General features: G+C 37.6%; 1 protein-coding gene across 1 annotated transcript; it reads right to left on the bottom strand.

Annotated features, from left to right (window-relative positions):
- Window positions 1-1,804: 1,804 nt before the first annotated feature.
- Window positions 1,805-19,774, bottom strand: pdzk1 (PDZ domain containing 1). Its single transcript, XM_067443438.1, has 9 exons — window positions 19,636-19,774; window positions 17,431-17,642; window positions 17,082-17,310; window positions 15,209-15,345; window positions 13,957-14,152; window positions 11,555-11,751; window positions 9,743-9,994; window positions 8,539-8,865; window positions 1,805-2,865 (listed from the first exon to the last, which is right to left on the bottom strand). The coding sequence occupies exons 2-9, from the start codon at window positions 17,635-17,637 to the stop codon at window positions 2,791-2,793; spliced, it is 1,620 nt and encodes a 539-aa protein (XP_067299539.1). The 5' UTR covers window positions 17,638-17,642; window positions 19,636-19,774; the 3' UTR covers window positions 1,805-2,790.
- Window positions 19,775-19,818: the final 44 nt, after the last annotated feature.

The raw sequence follows: 19,818 nt of genomic DNA, 5'->3' as shown, positions 1-19,818 counted from the left end.
TGAGCGGAAAATCCACCCTGCTGCAGATCCTTAAGATTTTATTGGTAATGTCATAGTAATGATTGCCTACACCAAAAATGTATCCCTAACCCTATCCTTAACCAATTAAATTAGGTGCAGGACGCCATTTCTGCTGAACTAGTTTGGGGAAAAAATTGCACGCTTCAATGCCAGTCATAAATCCTCTCCTGTGGCCTCATTGGATGGTAAAGTCTCCTTTGTATGTACACTTCAGAATCTCCCCAAGAGGAGTAGGTCATCCGGGGAATTATTGCCTACTCTTTTATGAGTACGGGTATACTTCTTTTGTCACATACTTTTTTTTCCCTAGCTTACTTTATACACCATATTGCCAAAAGTTTTGGGAAGCCTGTCTTTAGATGCGCATAGTTTTGTCAAAAGTACCGACCGCGATACCAAATTGCGATTGCAAATCGCGATTCCATATTGGAACACGAAGCGGCCATCCCCAAACTGTTTGCAACTCACAAAGTTGGGAGCATGAAATTGTCCAAAATGTCTTGGTCCTTTCAATGGAATTAAGGGGCCAAGCTCAACCCCTGAAAAACAACTCCGCACCACAATCCTCCAAACACCTCCACCAAACTTTACACTTGACACAATGCAGTCAGGCACCGCCAAACCCAGACTTGTCCTTCGGATTGCCAGACAGAGAAGCGTGATTCGTCACTCCAGAGAACACATCTCCACTGAGTCCAGTGCTGGTGTGCTTTACACCACTGCATCTGACGCTTTCCATTGCACTTGGTGATTTAAGGCTTGGATGCAGCTGCTAAGCCATGGACACCCATTCCATGAAGTTCTCTACACACTGTTATTGAGCTAATTTGAAGGCCACACAAAGTTTGGAGGTCTGTAGCTATTGACTCAGCAGAAAGCTGGCAACTTTTGTGAACTGTGCACCTCAGCATGCGCTGAACCCACTGTGATTTTACGTGGTCAGTTCTGTGCCTGGAGATCTAGTTACCTGCAGTGTTCAGTTACAACTCAGCTCCAACACACCTGTCTGTACTAAATTTAGCAGGATCTCCAGGAACAGGATGGGCACCCCTGTAGGGAAACCCAACAAAACACATGCTGTGTTCACACACTTTGCGTTCACACACGTTGTGATTACTGTAATTACTAGATGACAACCTGTGAAGTTCTACTCAGAGCAGTTCACGTCCTTGGACTCAGAATTACACGTTTCTATAGCAAAATTAATCTGCAGCAGTCATGTATTACAGTGGTCACGCGTGTCAGAAAATTCTATGTGCTACGATAACACTTTTTACAAGTTGAAATCTCGTAATTATGGTAATTCCGACATGGTGTAAATCCATCTACACTTATTCGCTTTACCAGTGGAGACAATGGGAGATTACGGCCAAAGAAGCAGAAAAGATCTGAAGACAGAAAGACAAAATCAAAAACGAGTGTCAACTTCCTTTTCTTTTTTCGACAGGTATAGAAGACACCTTGAAATCAAAATAGTCAATTCTTATTTTATCATTTATTTTGATGAGATTGACCAATAGCAATCTGCAACCATTTAATCAATTCCCAATGGACAAATTCAAGTCCAGTGTTTAACTCGGATGCAACTATCGCAACTTCAATTGCATGCCAACTTTAATTCTCCTAAAATGGCTAGTTTCAGTGTAATTTACATAAACCATTTTCTTATAACACCGTGTTATTGGAACATGAAGAACAGCAATGCCATCACTTGCTAAATAACTTGCTAAATGCACCTTCAAAATAAGGATTGATTACAAAGAATTGGATTTGATATCACATCAAATAGAGCAGTTTTTATTCAATAGATATCCACCAGAAAAATGACAAAAAACATCCCATAGAATAAATTACACATCAAGAAGTATACATTTTCTGAAAGTCCGTAACTGCTTGTAATTTAATATTTTATGCATCAAACGTTTAAAAAGCATTTAATTAGAATCGTTTTGTTGTAGATCTCAATGAAAGCAGTACAGAAATAATCTGTCACATTTGATATCCTTACTAAAATTCTTTAATCAGTGGTCTTAGTCTCTTGTCCAAATGGACATTTTCTCTCTTAATAGATTGTGCAGTAGTTGATCAGGTAAGCGAATCGACCTGTCACTAAATCACAGTATTTAAAGGGTTACACTTTATTTTAAGGTGTCCTTGTTACAGTGTAACTATATATTTAAGTACTGAATAATGTTAATTATCAACATGTACTTAGTACTTAATATAGTGCAGGGGTTTTCAAATCGTGGTCCGGGGACCTCCAGGGGTCCTCTAGATGGTTCTAAGGGGCCTCTTAAAGAAGTTACAGGTCTGTCAGAGCCAGAAATCTTGCTTTTTTTGTAGGTGACCAAATACTTATTTTCCGCTATAATTTGCAAATAAATTATTTTAAAAAATCAGACCGTGTGATTTTTCTGGATTTTTTTTTCATTCTGTCTCATAGTTGAAGTGTACCTATAATGAAAATTACAGAACTCTCATCTTTTTAGGTGGGAGAACTTGCACAATTGGTGGGTGACTAAATACTTTTTTGCCCCTCTGTATAGATTATGAAGGGTCACTCACGGAATATTCATCAGATTTGGAGGTCCATGGCATTATAACGTATGAAAACCCCAGCTATAGTGTTAGGATTAGTGTTAGGTTTAGGGTTAGTTGCATGTAATTATGCATAATTTACTGTTATTGCTACATATAACGTGTAACAAGAACACTAAAATAAAGTGTTACTATTGAAAGTCTCTTTTGGTACACGAAAGTGTGGTGTGCTCAGAGTCTTTCGTCCTCACTTGCTTCTGATGCTGATGAGGATGATGATGATGACGACGATGAAGAAGAAGAAGCCTAGGATGAAAAGATGCTGGAGTTAGTATCTCTTAGGATTCAGTCGTGACTTTATGGCATAGTTATACCTACATACAGATATAGCTCAGGCTCAGAACATTAAAAAAAAAAAAAAAAAAAAATGCAATCCCAATACTCTATAATGCTTAAAGGTTTGTGGTGGTTAAGATTTGTTTATATCTTTTATGGTCACCAAGGCTGCATTTATTTGATCAAAAATAGAGTAATACTGTGAAATTCCTGTGATGCAAAGCAGAATTTTCAGCATAATTACTCTACAGGTCCTTCTAAAAAAATTTGCATCCAGACTCTAGCACCTTGATTTCCGAATTACATTCAAATTTTGCTTTCATCCGAAAAAAGTACTTTGGACCAGTTCAGTGCTGCTTCTCTGTAGCCCAGAAGTGGCTTGGCCTGGGGAATGCGGCACCTGTAGCCCATTTCCTGCACACGCCTGTGCACGGTGGCTCTGGATGTTTCTATTCCAGACTCAGTCCACTGCTTCCGCAGGTCCCCCAAGGTCTGGAATCGGTCCTCCACAGGGTCCGGTCACCTCTTCTCGCTGTGCAGCGTTTTTTGCCACACGTTTTCCTTCCCACAGACTTCCCACTGAGGTGCCTTGATACAGCACTCTGGGAACAGCCTATTCGTTCAGAAATTTCTTTCTGTGTCTTACCCTCTCGCTTGAGGGTGTCAATGATGGCCTTCTGCATAGCAGTCAGGTCGGCAGTCTTACCCATGATTGTGGTTTTGAGTAATGAACCAGGCTGGGAGTTTTTAAAAGCCTCTGGAATCTTTTGCAGGTGTTTAGAGTTAATTAGTTGATTCAGGGAAACTGATTTTAAAAAAGAAATCAGTTGATTTTTTTTGAGATAGGATATTGTGTGTTTTTATGAGCTGTATGCCAAAATCATCAGTATTAAAACAATAAAAGGCCTGAAATATGTCAGTTGGTGTGCAATGAATCTAAAATATATGAAAGTAAAAATTTTATCATTACATTATGGAAAATAATGAACTTTATCACAATATGCTAATTTTTTTAGAAGGACCTGTATATATTATTATAGAGTTGGAAAAAAGTTGTTTTTCAGACTTCTTTGATGAACAGAAAGCTCAAAAGAAAAGCAATTATTTGAATAAGAAAGTAACTGACCCCCAAACTTTTGAAAGAAATGGTCTTAACCCCCCCCCCCCCCCCGACAAAATAAAATAAAATAATATTTGCTCAAATTCATGCCATTCCAAACACAACTTATTCACATTGTCCACCCACAAATCATGTTAATTTACTATTAGATTTAGATTTTATTTTATTTTATTATGTTTGTGACTAGTCTAACAGTCAGAGCTACAATTGGGACTGTTGCCTTATTGCTGGCAGCCACTGAGAGGACGTTGTTCGCCGTTTTCCACCGCTTCTATAATGTTTGTTTGAATTGCTGCGGTTGGTTCTGGTTTGAAGGACATTTGATGTTGCTTGCTGCGACTGCTCACTGGTGGTCTCCCTCAGGCTTGAGCTGCATGGTGGCTGAAGTTTGCACCGGGCTAGCGTCATCCGGGCCAGCGTCATCGGCGTCCGGCATGATGTTGGGATGTTACGCTTCTCGGCTGCGCCGCTGTTCCGTCTTGCATTGCGGCCGTGGAGCGGCTTGGACTTCTGCGCCGACCCCGGTGTGTCCATAGAAGTGCCCGGAGAGCTTTGTCTGCCTCCTGCATGGTGCTGCGGCGATCCCCACCGTCTGAAACGTCATGAAGACCCATCATCTGGTCTTCAGCTGTCATGCCTCGACGACATCATTCAGGACACTGCCACTGGGAGAAATTTAAAACATGGAGTGGACCACAGTGTGCTGCGGAGCTAACAGAGACTTCCACCATCAGCTGTTTTCTGTTCACCATCAGCTCTGTTTCTGTTCACCATCAGCATCAGCTCTGTTTCTGTTCACCATCAGCTCTGTTTCTGTTCACCATCAGCTCTGTTTTCTGTTCACCATCAGCTCTGTTTCTGTTCACCATCAGCTCTGTTTTCTGTTCACCATCAGCTCTGTTTCTGTTCACCATCAGATCTGTTTCTGTTCACCATCAGCTCTGTTTCTGTTCACCATCAGCTCTGTTTCTGTTCACCATCAGCTCTGTTTTCTGTTCACCATCAGCTCTGTTTCTGTTCACCATCAGATCTGTTTTCTGTTCACCATCAGCTCTGTTTCTGTTCACCATCAGCTCTGTTTCTGTTCACCATCAGCTCTGTTTTCTGTTCACCATCAGCTCTGTTTCTGTTCACCATCAGATCTGTTTCTGTTCACCATCAGCTCTGTTTTCTGTTCACCATCAGCTCTGTTTCTGTTCACCATCAGATCTGTTTTCTGTTCACCATCAGCTCTGTTTCTGTTCACCATCAGCTCTGTTTCTGTTCACCATCAGCTCTGTTTCTGTTCTGTTTTTTTTTTGTGTTGGTTGATTGTTTGTAGTATTCTATATTTTTACTTGTTATTCATTTTTTGTTATTTTTTCCCCCCTTTGTTGCACTTTGAGATTCTTCGGAATGAAAAGTGCATTCTAAATAAAATCTATTATTATTATTATTATTATTATTATATTCAGAAGAACCAGGGCCAGATTTATTAACCCTCTTTTGCCGTTAAAAACAACTGTCATAATTTACAAAGGAGTTTCCCTTTCAGATGCTAAATTTATGGGAGAAGAGTTTTTAAATGAGTCACGCAAGATGATTTACTAAGGTTTGCGCTCATCAATTTACTGGTATTTGAGCCATTATGTACCGCCTAAAAATGCGTGTCTTAAACCAAACGAGGTAACACTTTACTTGAAGGGGTGTGCATAAGACTGACATGACACCTTCATAATCATGACATGACACTTGTCATGAATATGAAGGAGTTTTTATGCATCTTTATGACAACTGTCATTAAGTGTCATTCGCTTAATTATGTCATTTTTAATGCAATGATGACATTTCGGAGTTGTCTTTGTTATGACAACTTGACATAAACCAATACATCATAACCTGTCAGTGTCTTTGTCATGACAACTTGACATTACCAAGACAACATAACCTGTCATAAACAGACATGAAATGACATAGCAGATGATCAAATTTAAGAAACTACTTAGCTTTTTGGGTTTACATTACATTAGTTGTTAGGCAACGTGGGGGAGAGGATGCTTGCGTTGTCTGTTCGCCGCTTCTCCACCCACAAATCATGTTAGCTTTACTATTAAATTTAGATTTTATTTTATTTTCTTATTTTTGTGACTAGTCTAACAGTCAGAGCTACAATTGGGACTGTTGCTGATTGCTGGCAGCCACTGAGAGGACGTTGTTTGCCGTTTTTTCACCGCTTCTCTTCTGTTTTTGTTTGAATTTGTGGTTGGTTTTGGTTTGAAGGACATTTAATGTTGCTCGCTGCGGCTGCTCTCTCTTCTGGGTGTCGGCTGCTCACTGGTGGTCTCCCTCGGGCTTGAGCTGCATGGTGGCTGAAGTTTGCACCAGGCTAGCGTCATCAGCGTCCGGCATGATGTTGAGATGTAATTTTTACTTGTTATTCATGTATTGTTATTTTTTCCCTTTGTTGCACTTTGAGATTCTTCGGAATGAAAAGTGCGTTATAAATAAAATCTATTACTATTATTATTATTATTAATAAACTGTCATGTGGTTGGTTTTGATGTTGGCTGTCATTAGGCTATTATAATGTCATGATTTTTTTATAAATTTAATTTGTCATTTACATGTCATTAAGTGTCAATACTGTGTCAAATTATTTCATAACAGTGTCATGAATATATTTCTTGACCTAAACTACAGTGGTACAAGTTGAATTTGTCATTAACATGTCATTAACTGTCAATACTGTGTCAAATTATTTCATAACATTGTCATGAATATATTTCCTGACCTAAACTACAGTGGTACAAGTTGAATTTGTCATTAATATGTCATTAAGTGTCAATACTCTGTCAAATTATTTTATAAAAGTGTCATGAATATTTAGCTTGACCTGAAATATGGCATCATAGAGAAAATCGTACAGAGTCATTAAAAACTATTAATATAACTGGATTAATAGAGTGGCATAGACATATACACCTATATGATGATGTCTATGGTGGCACCACTGGTTATGTGTACGCTGTAACAGTTGTTGGCAGAGCCTCAGTCAGGTTAGTTTGTTTAGGTGTTTAATGTCAATTTAGTTTGCAGTAAGTAAAAACAATTCACAACAACGTTATTTTGGGTTTAATATACTTTATTTAAACTTTCGCTCACTCTTTAACGAATAGTTTGAGTTTATTCTTACCATTCCGTTTGTTATGTCGGAGTCCCGTTTGCTGGTGCACCGTCTAAAGGGGTTCGGGCGGAAACGTTTGCCTTATATATAATGTTCCGGCCTAGGCTCTAGCGACAACCATTCCTTGTTCAGCCCGGGGTGGGGCTCTAAAGACTATTCCTCTTATTTTTATTCATCGGAAGATAATTTATAAAGTGAAGTCATTTGACAAAGTGTTATTTTTCTGTGTTTGTTTATGTGTGTATATGATGTTGATATATATATGTTTATTTTGTGTAATGGCCATTATTTGTGTGCGTGTTTTCCCCTTTTTGCGTTAATTGGTGCTGGTCACCTGTGTAAATTCATGCCTTGTGTTTTTAAGAGTCAGTTCTGTGAGAGGGCAGGTCTTAAAAATTAAATGATTGATTTTATTTCTCAAACTCCTTTTTATATTTTTAAGACATTTGAAATTGTCTATTATCTAAACTTCTGTTGAAGCTGGTGGAGGAAACTTAAAAAATAAAATAAAACATTGTGAACTGAAAAATATTAATGATGCTGTTATTAAAAAATAATTTGACAGCGTATTAACACCTAATTACATTTTAATGACAAATTAAACTTGTGCCACTGAAAAAAATTAATGACATTATAATGGCCTCAGTCAACATCAAAACCAACCACATAACAGTTTAAGGTTAACCCTATAAGCTAAGTAAGTTTCTCAAATTTGATAATCTGTTATGTCATGTTTATGACAGGTTATGTTGTCTTGGTAATGTCAAGTTGTCATGACAAAGACACTGACAGGTTATGATGTATTGGTTTATGTCAAGTTGTCATAACAAAGACAACTCCGAAATGTCATCATTGCATTAAAAATGACATAATTAAGCGAATGACACTTAATGACAGTTGTCATAAAGATGCATAAAACTCCTTCATATTCATGACACGTGTCATGTCATGATTATGAAGGTGTCATGTCAGTCTTATGCACACCCCTTCAAGTAAAGTGTTACCCCAAACGATAACTGGTGGTCATGATGGTGATCCGGCTGTGTCTGTCTTCAATCTGTGCGTCGTCAGTAGGTCATATACTAAATTTTCCACTCCCATCGGCACTTTTGTTGAATTTCGCTCTCGTGCTAATTTGCCCTGTTTAGTCAATCTGGCCCTTAAAATAAGTACAATCTTCATCATTTCTTTTTTATGTCTTACAGAAGAAGAAAAAAATCAAACAGGTTTGGAATGACATGATGGTGAGTACATTATGACAGAAGGGAAAAAGTATTAATGTGGGGTATTGTGAATGTTGAAAATCTCTCTTATTTTTTCTGTCTGCTGAGAATGGGAAATGTTGAAATGCAGTACTGACCCTTGAACGGGTTTGAGCTGGTGGGGTGGCTGGTCTTTCACTGTCTCGTTCTGCATCTTTCCTTTGGTCCTCTTGAGCACGAGCTGGTGCTGGGACATCAGGGGAGGGCTCTTTGTTCAGCAGCTGAGGGGTGATGGCGATCCCTTTTGCTTTCAGGTGGTCATAGGCTGTCCTCTCAGCCACGAGAAGGACCAGCGTGTCTCCGCTCTTGCGGATGAGGTCAACAACTTCCCCATGTGTGCTCATTTCCACATTAACCCCATTCACCTCCACAACAATATCGTCATCCTCCAGTCCAGCTCTGTCTGCTGCTCCACCTTTCACCACCTGGCAGGAAATTCATTAAAGGATTAATTAGCTCCAAATAAAAAAAGTTAAAAAAGAAGACATTTTCTCATGTTCGCAGATCCTGATTTTGCCAATTTAGACATTCCTGGATCAACATAATTTGTGCTATGTTTGAGGACAACATAACACTGTAACAACTGGTTGGTTGAATGGAATGTTGTTCCAGGATCAAAAAAAAAAAAGATGAAAAGATGTCCAGGAACATGTTGCACTTGATGTTCTGTATCTGAAGGATATGTGTGAACCAATATTTTAAGATTTTTTTTTGTTGTTGAATTTTACTGTCCACTATTTTACATATAAAGTGAATGAGCGAGTCTCCTAAACTTCAAAATGACAAAAGCACCATAAAAGTATCATAAAGGTGCTTTGTCTTCTTTCACAATAATATATACATCTTTATTTTTAATAGTTTCAGGTATATATTACTGACAAAAATACATAACATGAAGTTTATTATATTAATGTTAAAACTGAAATCCAAAATGGATGGAAATATTATATACAATTCAAATTGTCAAATTACACTTTAAATGTATACCTACATTTTGAGCATATGGCACCTGGATTATATGGTTTATAGACACTTATGATACGTTTATGGTCCTCTTCTGATATTTTGGAGCTTGACAGACACTAGTCACTTTTATTAAATGCACAAAAACAGCAGGGATATTCTTCAAATAATCTCCTTTTGTGTTCTGCTGAAGACAATTAGTCAAACAAGTTTGAAATGCCATGATGGTGAAAAGAAGAAGACAGACTTTTCGGGTGAACTATCCCCTTTGAACCTATAGAAACAGACAATCCTATAGACAAGCTTTCTAGAAACGTGAGTGTAAGTCATTTCTCAGACCTCTTTGATGTACTGTCCATTAACTCCCTGGATGCCATTGAGATGGAAACCGAATCCAGCAGCGGTCTTTGCCAGCCGGCACAGTTTGGGTTTGTGCTCCCCATCTGATGGGGCAGGTATAGCCGGGGCATGTACAGCCGGGGTAGGTACAGCCGGGACAGGCACGGGCACTGCTGGAGCAGGTTCATGCTCAGGATAGCCGGGCAGGGATCCTCTCATTTCCTCCCAGTAAAGAAGTGGAGAAGCACCACCCTTGACAATACAATATTTATCAAAAATTTAGTTAAGAATGTAATGTATAATGTACAAATGCAAATGGAATATTTAAAAGCACAGTATGTAAGTTTTGTAGTCAATGATCGCATTTACATGCACGTTCTTAAGCCGATTATGCCCAATAAGCCGACAATGAACATGGTCATGTAAACACGGTAACCTGTTTTCTTTTATCGGAGTAATGTCATAAACGGCGTAAGGATAATCCGGTCGGAACAGGTAGTTTTTTTGTCTCTTACCTCGATTTCTCGATGTGTGATAGGGGACAAAAACACAAAACTTAGAGCAGATTTAAACGCATCCAGACAGAGCGAGCTAGTGTTTGCATGAAATAAGTACATATATCACAAACGTAGACTCGTTTAAGACCCAGGAAATTGTAAAGATGTGTTCTCTTTTCTCATGTAGCAGAAGTAGCCTAGAGGAGGTTCAGTCAAAACGCTGCATAACATGAGCCGTAAATCTCCCGCTGACACGGGGCACGCTTTATTTAACATCACAACTGACGTAACATTTGAAAAACTCAGACAGATATACAGACATTATTATTTTTGACGTCACTACAAGGAATAACCCGGTTTATAAATAGTCATATAAACGCGGTTTACTTGCGTTGTCCGTTTACTGGTTTGCATGTAAATGGGGAAAACTGGTTATTTCAATAAGCTGATTTTTTGGAGTTATCAGCTTACTGGTGTGCATGTAAACGCACTCAATGTGTGGCATCCGACAGGACTCATGTAAATCATGTTTATGGGTGAGTTATTAATTAGTTAAAATAGCTCATTCTCTGGAATGATGTTGGAAATGTGGGATAATGTAAGAACACACGTCAACAAACTATATAACCTTGTTTGGTTTCACTTTATTTTGATGGTCCTTTAACACATTGTTGACTATAATTAGCATTGCACCTTCATGCTCTTAACTCTCAATATAGAGTGTTAGAGTATTTGCAGACTGGTAGGTTTAGGGTTATAGAATATGTTGACATGTAGTTGCAAAGTTACTTATAGTCAGTAGACTGTCTGTTGAAGGACCATCACAATAAAGAGTTTGCAGATAGTAAGCAGACAGTCTACTAATACTCTAATGACAGTTAGTTGACATGTAGGTGCAACTTTATTTATATAACAGAATGTTCCAAAGGGACCATCAAAATCAAGTGTTACCCATTGTGGTAGTTGTTTTGGACAATTTAATCCAAAATCCATATTTTGCCTTTAAGATTACAATTTTTGTTGTTCCACATTAGGCATACTATAAGTAACTTTGTAACTGTGCATGGGTTCTATCAATAAGGATTCCTCACTGGAGAAATGTTCAGTCTTTCCGCTCGCAAATACATCCATGTAAATAGCGAATCCGCCATGGTGCAAGCGCAATTGGCTTTTAAAGGGAATGGGAGATGAGACTCTGGTTTATTGCACGTTACACCTAAACACACCCATGACTCATTAAGAGACTGGGTACAACACATTTGGACTGTTTTTTTTTTTTTTTTTGTGGTCAATCAAGTGAATGAAAAGGACTCACCAATTTGTAAATTTTCTCAGTTTCAGCATCCAACAACAGAAGGCAGCACTTGTTTCCTTCTTTAGATATTTTTTTCACCACCTGTTCATGTGTGCAGTTATCAATTTCCTCTCCATTCACTGCCACTAGTCGGTCCATATTCTTCAGTCCTGCTCGCTCCGCAGAGCTTCCTTTGTCTATTTCTCCAATGTAATGACCTAAAAAAAGAATACAGTAAATGTATAAAAACAGTATTGACAGGAATCAAATACTGAAATATTACACAAATAAAAATATTTTCAGAAAGTCTGTTATTAAAAGTGGAATTAATGTATTAGTTCTAATACAAATATATGAATTTAATCAGGCAGCAGCTATTAGCATTAAATGCTAAACTAAGTAAAAATTGTTGTTAGATGCTATTTATACTAAGGGCCAGATTTACTAACAGTTTGCGCCAGCAAAAACCCTCTTTTGGCTTAAAAAAAATGACAATCAGGATTTACAGAAGACACGCAGTGAGAAGTTAGTGCTGAAAAGGGGTGGACAGTTTTGCAGCTGACCTTATTGCATATGTATTTGTAGGAGTTTCCCTTTCAGCCGCAACATTTATGGGAGGAGAGTATTTAAATTAATCATGCAAAGTGATTTGTGCCATTATTTACCAGTCAAAAAACGCTAATTTCGACTGCTCTTGGTAGATCGCCTTGGTCATTATGGAAATGATCCGCCTGCGTCTGTGTGCTTTAATTTGAGCGTGATTAGACATTACTAGCCCCTATTACTAGTTTTGTTGATGGGCTTTTATTATAAAAATAAAGTAAAACAAGACAAACAAAATCTACCCCGAAGGGGGAAAAACAGACTTGACTAGACTACAGTAGACTAGACTAGACTACTTGAAGAGCAGGAAAAAAGAAGGGATGTTTGACAACGATCCAGAACAGGACTTCAAACACAAGGAGAATAAAAAGGGAGCAAACAAAAGAAGGTAACAATGGACAACAGGTGGTGAAAATGAACCAATAATCAGGAAGCATCAGGTGGGTGAGGTAAGACAATCATGAAAACACATGGTACAAAGAAACACATGACAAGCCATGTGCTCACACCAAACATGCCAAGGACAGAAGAGCATGCAGCTCGAGCATGCTCAAAGCTCAGAGCTCACACAAAAGAAGACAAACAATACAAGAGTGTCAGGATTGTTTTAGCTGAATAAAACTGATTTAATTTTTGATATACTTGTGATATACTGATATACTTTGGTTTACTATTGTCGTTTTTAGATCTGCTTTACAAGAGAATTACATTTAGTTTGCACATTGAAACATTATTTTCCTGTTTAACCCATAAAGCTGCTTTGAAATAATCTGTCTTTTATAAAGAAAATTTCAAATGTAATTAACGGTGACTTGACTTATGTAAAAGAAAATGTGGATATGTATTCATACATTTTTTTTTATGATAAGCAAATGCTGATTAAATTAATGTTTTATTATATTGTTACACTGTAAAAAAATAAAAAAATAAAATAAACTTAAAAAAATAAGTGTCTGTGCTGCCTTAAAATGTTAAGTTTAGCCAACTCAAATATCCAAGTAGACTAAAGTTCAATTTTTAAGGCGGCACAAATACTTTTCAAATTTAAAAAAAAATAAAATAGTTATGCCTTCTTTTACAATTTACACCCAAAATCACCGAACTTATGACTGTTTGTTCCATTGTTAAATCACACTGCAATGCTTTTTTACAGCATCATAGATCCATTACAGTAGATAAACTTTGCATTGCACGTTATCAAAATTCCTAAGTTACACAATTTCAATTATCCAACATAAGCACATTGTCCTTACATTGCAATAAACTTCAGTTGGCACCATCATGCTAGACAAGAGGGATGATAGTAATGCAATGGTTAATAGAATCTGGGCTGCCAACATCAAATTTCCAGGACCCAGAAACTTACAATCTTGCTGTATTTCCCTTGTGTGCAGTGCACTTAATCTTAGGTTGCTCTAGAGAGAAGTCCATGCAATTAGTGTATTGTAAGTCACTTTAGATGAAATGCATCTGCAAAATTACTATTGAAAGGAGGAAATTCTTTCTACTTACAAAAAGAATAAATAGCTTGTGACTTATTAAATATTCAATGTCTACAACTACTTTTACATGCATTGGCTGATCGTTAAGCGCACTGCCACAGAATCCCTTAGCAGGAAGCAAAATACAATCCACCAAGACACTTGGAAAGGTTTTATTTACCCAGAATATTTTTTGAAGTATTCGGACAACTGAAGCAGATTTAATTAAGATTACATCTAACTTTGACAATGCCGCAAAGTCAATATGACCATGATAACACATTTTACTTAAGTAAATGTGTCTTTCATGTTGATATCCATACCATAGCACACACTCACCTGCAAGTTTAGGATCTTCCTTCAGGATGAAGCCATAACCATCTGTTCTCCTGATCATGTCTGCGATGTGTGGCTTATGTGTGAGATGCCGGACCGTGGCATGAGCCACCCCGGGTCGAATGCCTTTGCTCTTGAAGTATTTGTCAGAATCTTCATCCACCAGCAGAAGCATCACTTTGTCACCGGCTGCTTTCACCTACAGTAACAATTGGAATACATTGTTATAATATTTTCCTCAAGTATTGATATTTGGGGTAAACTGGGGTAAAACAGTTGGGTCAAGGTCTACAGCAGCATACATGGTTGTACATTGTTGTACATTTTTAACTAACATACACACTTTTTTTTTTTTTTTTTACATTTACAACTTGTGTAATGTGTAATGTTGCTGCTTGAGAATGGAAAGTTAGAAACCACAAAATCACTCCAAAGAGATTTATTCTCTTTCTGAAATCCCTGAAACGACTAGATTGTAGTCTTACGTTTTCTTCCAGAAAAGTACACGTCTCAATATTCCAATATATAATAATATAATTCCTGTTCAAGGCATATCCAAAAACAACAACTACAACAAAAAGACACTTGAAGCAGTTGACCAATCACAACACACTGGTGCAGCAGACCAATCAGAGAACTCTGCCGAAAGAGGGGCTTCATAGAGACATGAAGTCATGAACTAAACAGAGCATGAGAAGAGCTGCAACAATGTAAAATATGTAAAAAAAAATCAAATAAAAAAAAAATTGTCAAAAAGTGTTTTTGAACATGCAAACATCAAACCGGTTCTCAAAAAAAAAAAAAAAAAAACATAAAAATGATTAAATAAATACAGTCTTTGTAAAAAGGCCTAACAAAGTAAACATTCTGTCATCATTCACTCACCCTCATGTCGCTCTAAACCTGTATGACCTTCGTTCTTCTGTGGAAGACAAAATAAGATATTTTGAAGAATGTCAGTAACCAAACAGTTTCGGGTCCCTCTGACTTTCATTGTATGGTCATACAAAAATATAATGGAAGCCAATGGGAATGGAACCTGTATGGTTATCAACAGTTTTCAAAATATATTCTTTTGTTTTCTGCGGAAGAAAGAAATACTACAGGTTTGGAACGACGTGAGGGTGAGTAAAGAATGACAGAATTGTCCCTTTAAAGCTTTTCTAAAACGTTAAAGCTACTGTACTATAAAATTGGTGACAAAGAGGGAATGCTAGACAGGAGTTTTTATAGTTAGGAAGGAAATCTAACTTACTTTTTGCACAATCTGATCATGGGTGAGACTCTCAACATTTTCGCTGTTTATCTCCACCAAACGATCACCCAGCTTAACACCCGCCTGATCAGCTACCCCTCCAGACACCACGTCAATCATGAATACACCATCAGTACCTGAGAGAAAACAGGGTTGAAACAAATAACTACCGTTAGTACGTCACGTGCCATTCCAAATATTTCAGACAATTATCAACATATTAGTTAATTTTATCCTGGACAGGCCTTAACAAAATGAGTTAACCTTTAACTTTCTCAGCCTGAGACTGACTGTTGACAGCACAGGAAAACAAGCTCTATTCCGACTAGCGGACCATGAGCATTTCTGAGGATGAACTAATGACTGAATTTACCAACGTTTACCAGTTTAGAGGCACATCTTTAAAAGATATTTAGACTGAAAGACAAATTAAACTAGATTTACTGCTTTGTGTGTGTATGTGTGCCCTTGTGTATATTACATTGTGGGGACCAAATGTCCCCATAAGGGTAGCTAAACCTGGGCTTTTCAAAATGCTTTTAAATAATATAGGATGAGTTTTTTTGAGAAAGTAAAAATGCAGAATGTTTCCTGTGATGGCTAGGTTTAGGGGCAGGGGCAGTGTAGCGGGATAGAATGTACAGTTTGTACGGTATAAAAACCATTAAATCTATGGAGAGTCCCCACAAAGATAGTGAACCAGACGTGTGTGTGTGTGTCTGTGTGTGTGTGTGTGTGTGTGTGTGTGTGTGTGTGTGTGTGTGTGTGTGTGTGTGTGTGTGTGTGTGTGTGTGTGTGTGTGTGTGTGTGTGTGTGTGTGTGTGTGTGTGTGTTGGCATCTATGATTCCATTAAGAGTCTTTTACATACATGAAATCTCTCTTTTGCACAGAAGGTTCATTATATATAGTTCATTTCAGATTATTAAAATGTTCTTTAGGGTGTACTCACACTAGGTACGGTTGCCTTGTACCGTGCCCGAGCGTGATTGCCCCCCTCCCCCCTACCTCGCTGGTCTGCACTCACATTGCACTTATCGGGCCGGTCAGCCAGAGCACGCTTACGTCATTCACAATGCAACTTTTTTTTTTTTTTTGAAGGCCGGAAGAAAATCGCTTTCGCCAATAGACTGCCTAATAGATTTATTATTTATGCCTTTCTGTGATTTTCACTTGACTGCAATGCACAAACTACAAATTATGTTGAAGGTGTCATGAACTGGCTTTTAATTTCTTTTCTGAGGTCAACTAATGACGTTCGTGTGGTTTTACATTAAAAAACATCATAACTAATAAGTAATAGGCTATTTTCTACACTGGTTTTGAGGTTCTCTCCAAAACGCTTGGTTCTGATGGGCGTGCCGCACTGGAGACTTGAAAATAAACACCCACGGCTAGGATTGGATAAGATTTGCATATTTAATGAGCTTCAACTCCCCTGTCAGTTCACTGGAATGATTGTTTTGAAAGCGGCAACCAGAATAATTCTCTGACAGGGCTCTCAAAATGTATTTATCAAACAAACACAATGATTTATCTCTCATCCACCCGCGATTGCCTGCCCGATCGGTGGATATAAGAGTGAACCGCACTAACATAAACGGGACTTTTTACTGGGAGTTTATTTTGGGAATCCAAAATAATTTTGGTGCATCTCTGTGAAACCCCTTTTTTGGAATTTTTATTTTTGGATGGATAAAAATTCAGATGATATTTTTTTTCTACAGACGTTTTACATTTCTGTCATTTTCTGTCTATGGTAGCATGTTGGTGAGATGGTCTATTTCGTACAAGTAGTCTATTCTTGGTCCAAATTGTGGACTTGGTGTTAAATGCACATGCTGTTTGTCAGGCTATGTGAGTTTTAAAGCTTACCTTTGGTGGATTTTAAGGAGAAACCAAATCCACTGCTGGATTTTTGCAGATAACAAAGTTTGGCTTTAGCGGCTGGTGCAGACACTCCATTCATGGTGGGCTGGCTCTGACCTGACTGGGATTGAGGGTCGGCAAGATTCACACCCTTTGCTTTGGCCGTCTTATATGGCTCCTCTCCAAGAACGTGCAACGTGACGCTCATCCCACTCTTTCTCACCAAATCTGCAACCTGACCCGAGAAAAAGACAAGTGCAAGCTTTACCTCCAAACTCTTTGTTTTCCTTTCAGTAGCCCCAATCACGAGATTAACCTAACATGTACAGAAAGGCCATTTCCAAAAGTGTCAAACCTGACTGTGCTCCAAATTGTCCACAAAAGTTCCATTGACTCTGATAATGCGGTCTCCGTCCTTCAGGCCGGCCAGTTCAGCCACGCCGCCCATCTCCAGGGCTCGGATCAGGTGTCCCTCCTCTCCGCGCTCCACTCGGAGGTAGAAGCCATAGCCCTGTCCCTCTCGCTTGGTCAGAGAAGTTATACGTGGCATTGGCCCAGCCATTTTTCCTGTTAGGAAACATTGCGGGATCAGTGTTGCCTTCACATTGAGGTCATCTATGTGATTATGTTGTCTTCTTGGTACATCTTATCAGATGCACACGGTTTATTATATACCAGTCATTTGGTGATAAAATTGGTAATTACAATCCAAAAAGTACCGATGGAGTGAGGGGAAACCGATTTCATTTCTCACTATATGTTGCAGTATTATAATGACTGAATGTTTCGAGATAAATCACAAGTGCTAGTAATCAATAACAGCAGACCAGTGCACATTAGACAGAGGGGAACACTTCCATGCTGATATGATTATGTAATCTTATGTTCTTGATATGGAGGTGATAACTGGGGTAATGTCGAATTATCAAAGGCCATATAATCATCGCCCTGTGTTAGGGTGCATCTGCCGATCTACAGTAAATCACTTAAGGTTTAAAGTCAACATGGAATGATATTTGCAACTTATTTTTTCTGTGCAGGTTATTTAGCTAGTGTTTTTTTTTATTATTATTTAACAGAAATTCAAATGAAATTCAATACTAAATTTAGTTAGATATCAAATAAAAATGAAATTATTGGAGAAAAGAGTATTAAATTGATGTATTAAATGTATTATATGCACAATAAGACCAGGAATGTGTCAAGTAAATAAATAAATACATAATAGAGTCAGCGCTCTGACGCAACTGTTAATTGTTAACAAAGTGTCTAAATGTGTTTATGTCCAAGTACACTTTGCTCTTAAACGCTTGTACTTTGTCTCTGCAGTTATACAGTTACAGATCAGAAAGAAAGAAAGAAAGAAAGAAAGAAAGAAAGAAAGAAAGAAAGAAAGAAAGAAAGAAAGAAAGAAAGAAAGAAAGAAAGAAAGAAAGAAAGAAAGAAAGAAAGAAAGAAAGTTGTTTGAAAGTTGTTTGATCTAAAACGCCTGTACCTTGTCTTAGTAATTACGAATGCCAATCATAAAATTTTTCAAAAACACACACACGTGAGGAACTGTCATCGAGGCTTAGCAAGATTGCCTACAGCCTTTGTTCATAATCATAAATGTTTGACATGGGGAAAATGCAGAAACATCTAGCTGTAGATTCAAGCATCACAGATGCCATATCAATTACATAATACCTCACACATCAGCAGAGAGCTGAAGTACCCTTCTCACACTTGAGTGGTCCATAAACTGCTATATGAGCTGGTAATGTTTTCACATCAACACATTATGCCTAAAACAACCTCCTTGCTCCTGTTTAATAATTAATTCTACTTGCTTCAGGTTTCTCATCTGGTACAAATAATTTGAAAACTAGAATTTGACTTAAGCTGTCAAACAGGTCAGGAAGTCACATGATATCATTGCAGCAAGATTCAGTGAGAACTTAGGGGTCAGGCAAAAAATGTCTGTTCTATTCTATTCTATTCTATTCTGTTCTATTCTATTCTATTCTATTCTATTCTATTCTATTCTATTCTATTCTATTCTATTCTGATAAAAACTTTCAAATGACATGACTCTGAATATATTTTACAAGTTGTAAATTACATTTTTATTATATTTTATTATATTATGATTAAGGCTCCCATGATTACATGAATACATTTTACAATTCTATTCTATGCTCATAAAAATGTCAAATGACTATTCAATGAAAGTAATATATTTTCCCAAAGTTAAATTGCTATTCTTGTCTATACAAATGTTCAAATTACATGACAATATATTTTCCAAATAATGTTGCATTTCTATTCTATTCTATTCTATTCTATTCTATTCTATTCTATTCTATTCTATTCTATTCTATTCTATTCTGATAAAAAAAAAAAAATCGAAGGGCATGACTGTATATATTTTCCAGATTGTAAGTTAAATGTCTATTATATTCTATTCTATTCGATAAAAACTTTAAAATGACATGACTGATTTTCCATATCGAAAATTTCCCCTCAAAGCAGATCATATTTAAACGTATATCTATTTTGTGAAGAAGTGGATTTCGCTCACCTGCTGAAGTCTCCTCAGTGTCCCAGCCTAAAGGAGGTGGCTGCCTGCTTCTGCTCAGGTGTTATCTAGCGCCGTGTAAGTGTGCGTGAAGGACTTTGACAGGCCAAAGGTTGATCTAAAAGGTGAGTTATTTAACCATGTCTCGTGGCTAGAGGTTTATTCTCTGATGCTATACGAGTGACC

This window comes from Pseudorasbora parva, chromosome 5, assembly GCF_024679245.1.
Source record: "Pseudorasbora parva isolate DD20220531a chromosome 5, ASM2467924v1, whole genome shotgun sequence".
Taxonomy (NCBI): Eukaryota; Metazoa; Chordata; class Actinopteri; order Cypriniformes; family Gobionidae; genus Pseudorasbora; species Pseudorasbora parva.
The sequence above is the reverse complement of the archived record's forward strand: the minus strand, read 5'-3'. Positions and strand labels throughout refer to the sequence as shown.

Excerpts from the sequence above, each read along its gene's own strand:
- pdzk1 (XM_067443438.1), bottom strand. The coding sequence starts at position 17,637 with ATGGCTGGGCCAATGCCACGTATAACTTCTCTGACCAAGCGAGAGGGA. Across the intron at positions 11,752-13,956 it reads GGAAGATCCTAAACTTGCAG|GTCATTACATTGGAGAAATA; the intron begins GTGAGTGTGTGC and ends TTCTTTTTTTAG. Across the intron at positions 2,866-8,538 it reads CAGCTCAAACCCGTTCAAGG|GCTTCTTCTTCTTCATCGTC; the intron begins GTCAGTACTGCA and ends TTTTCATCCTAG.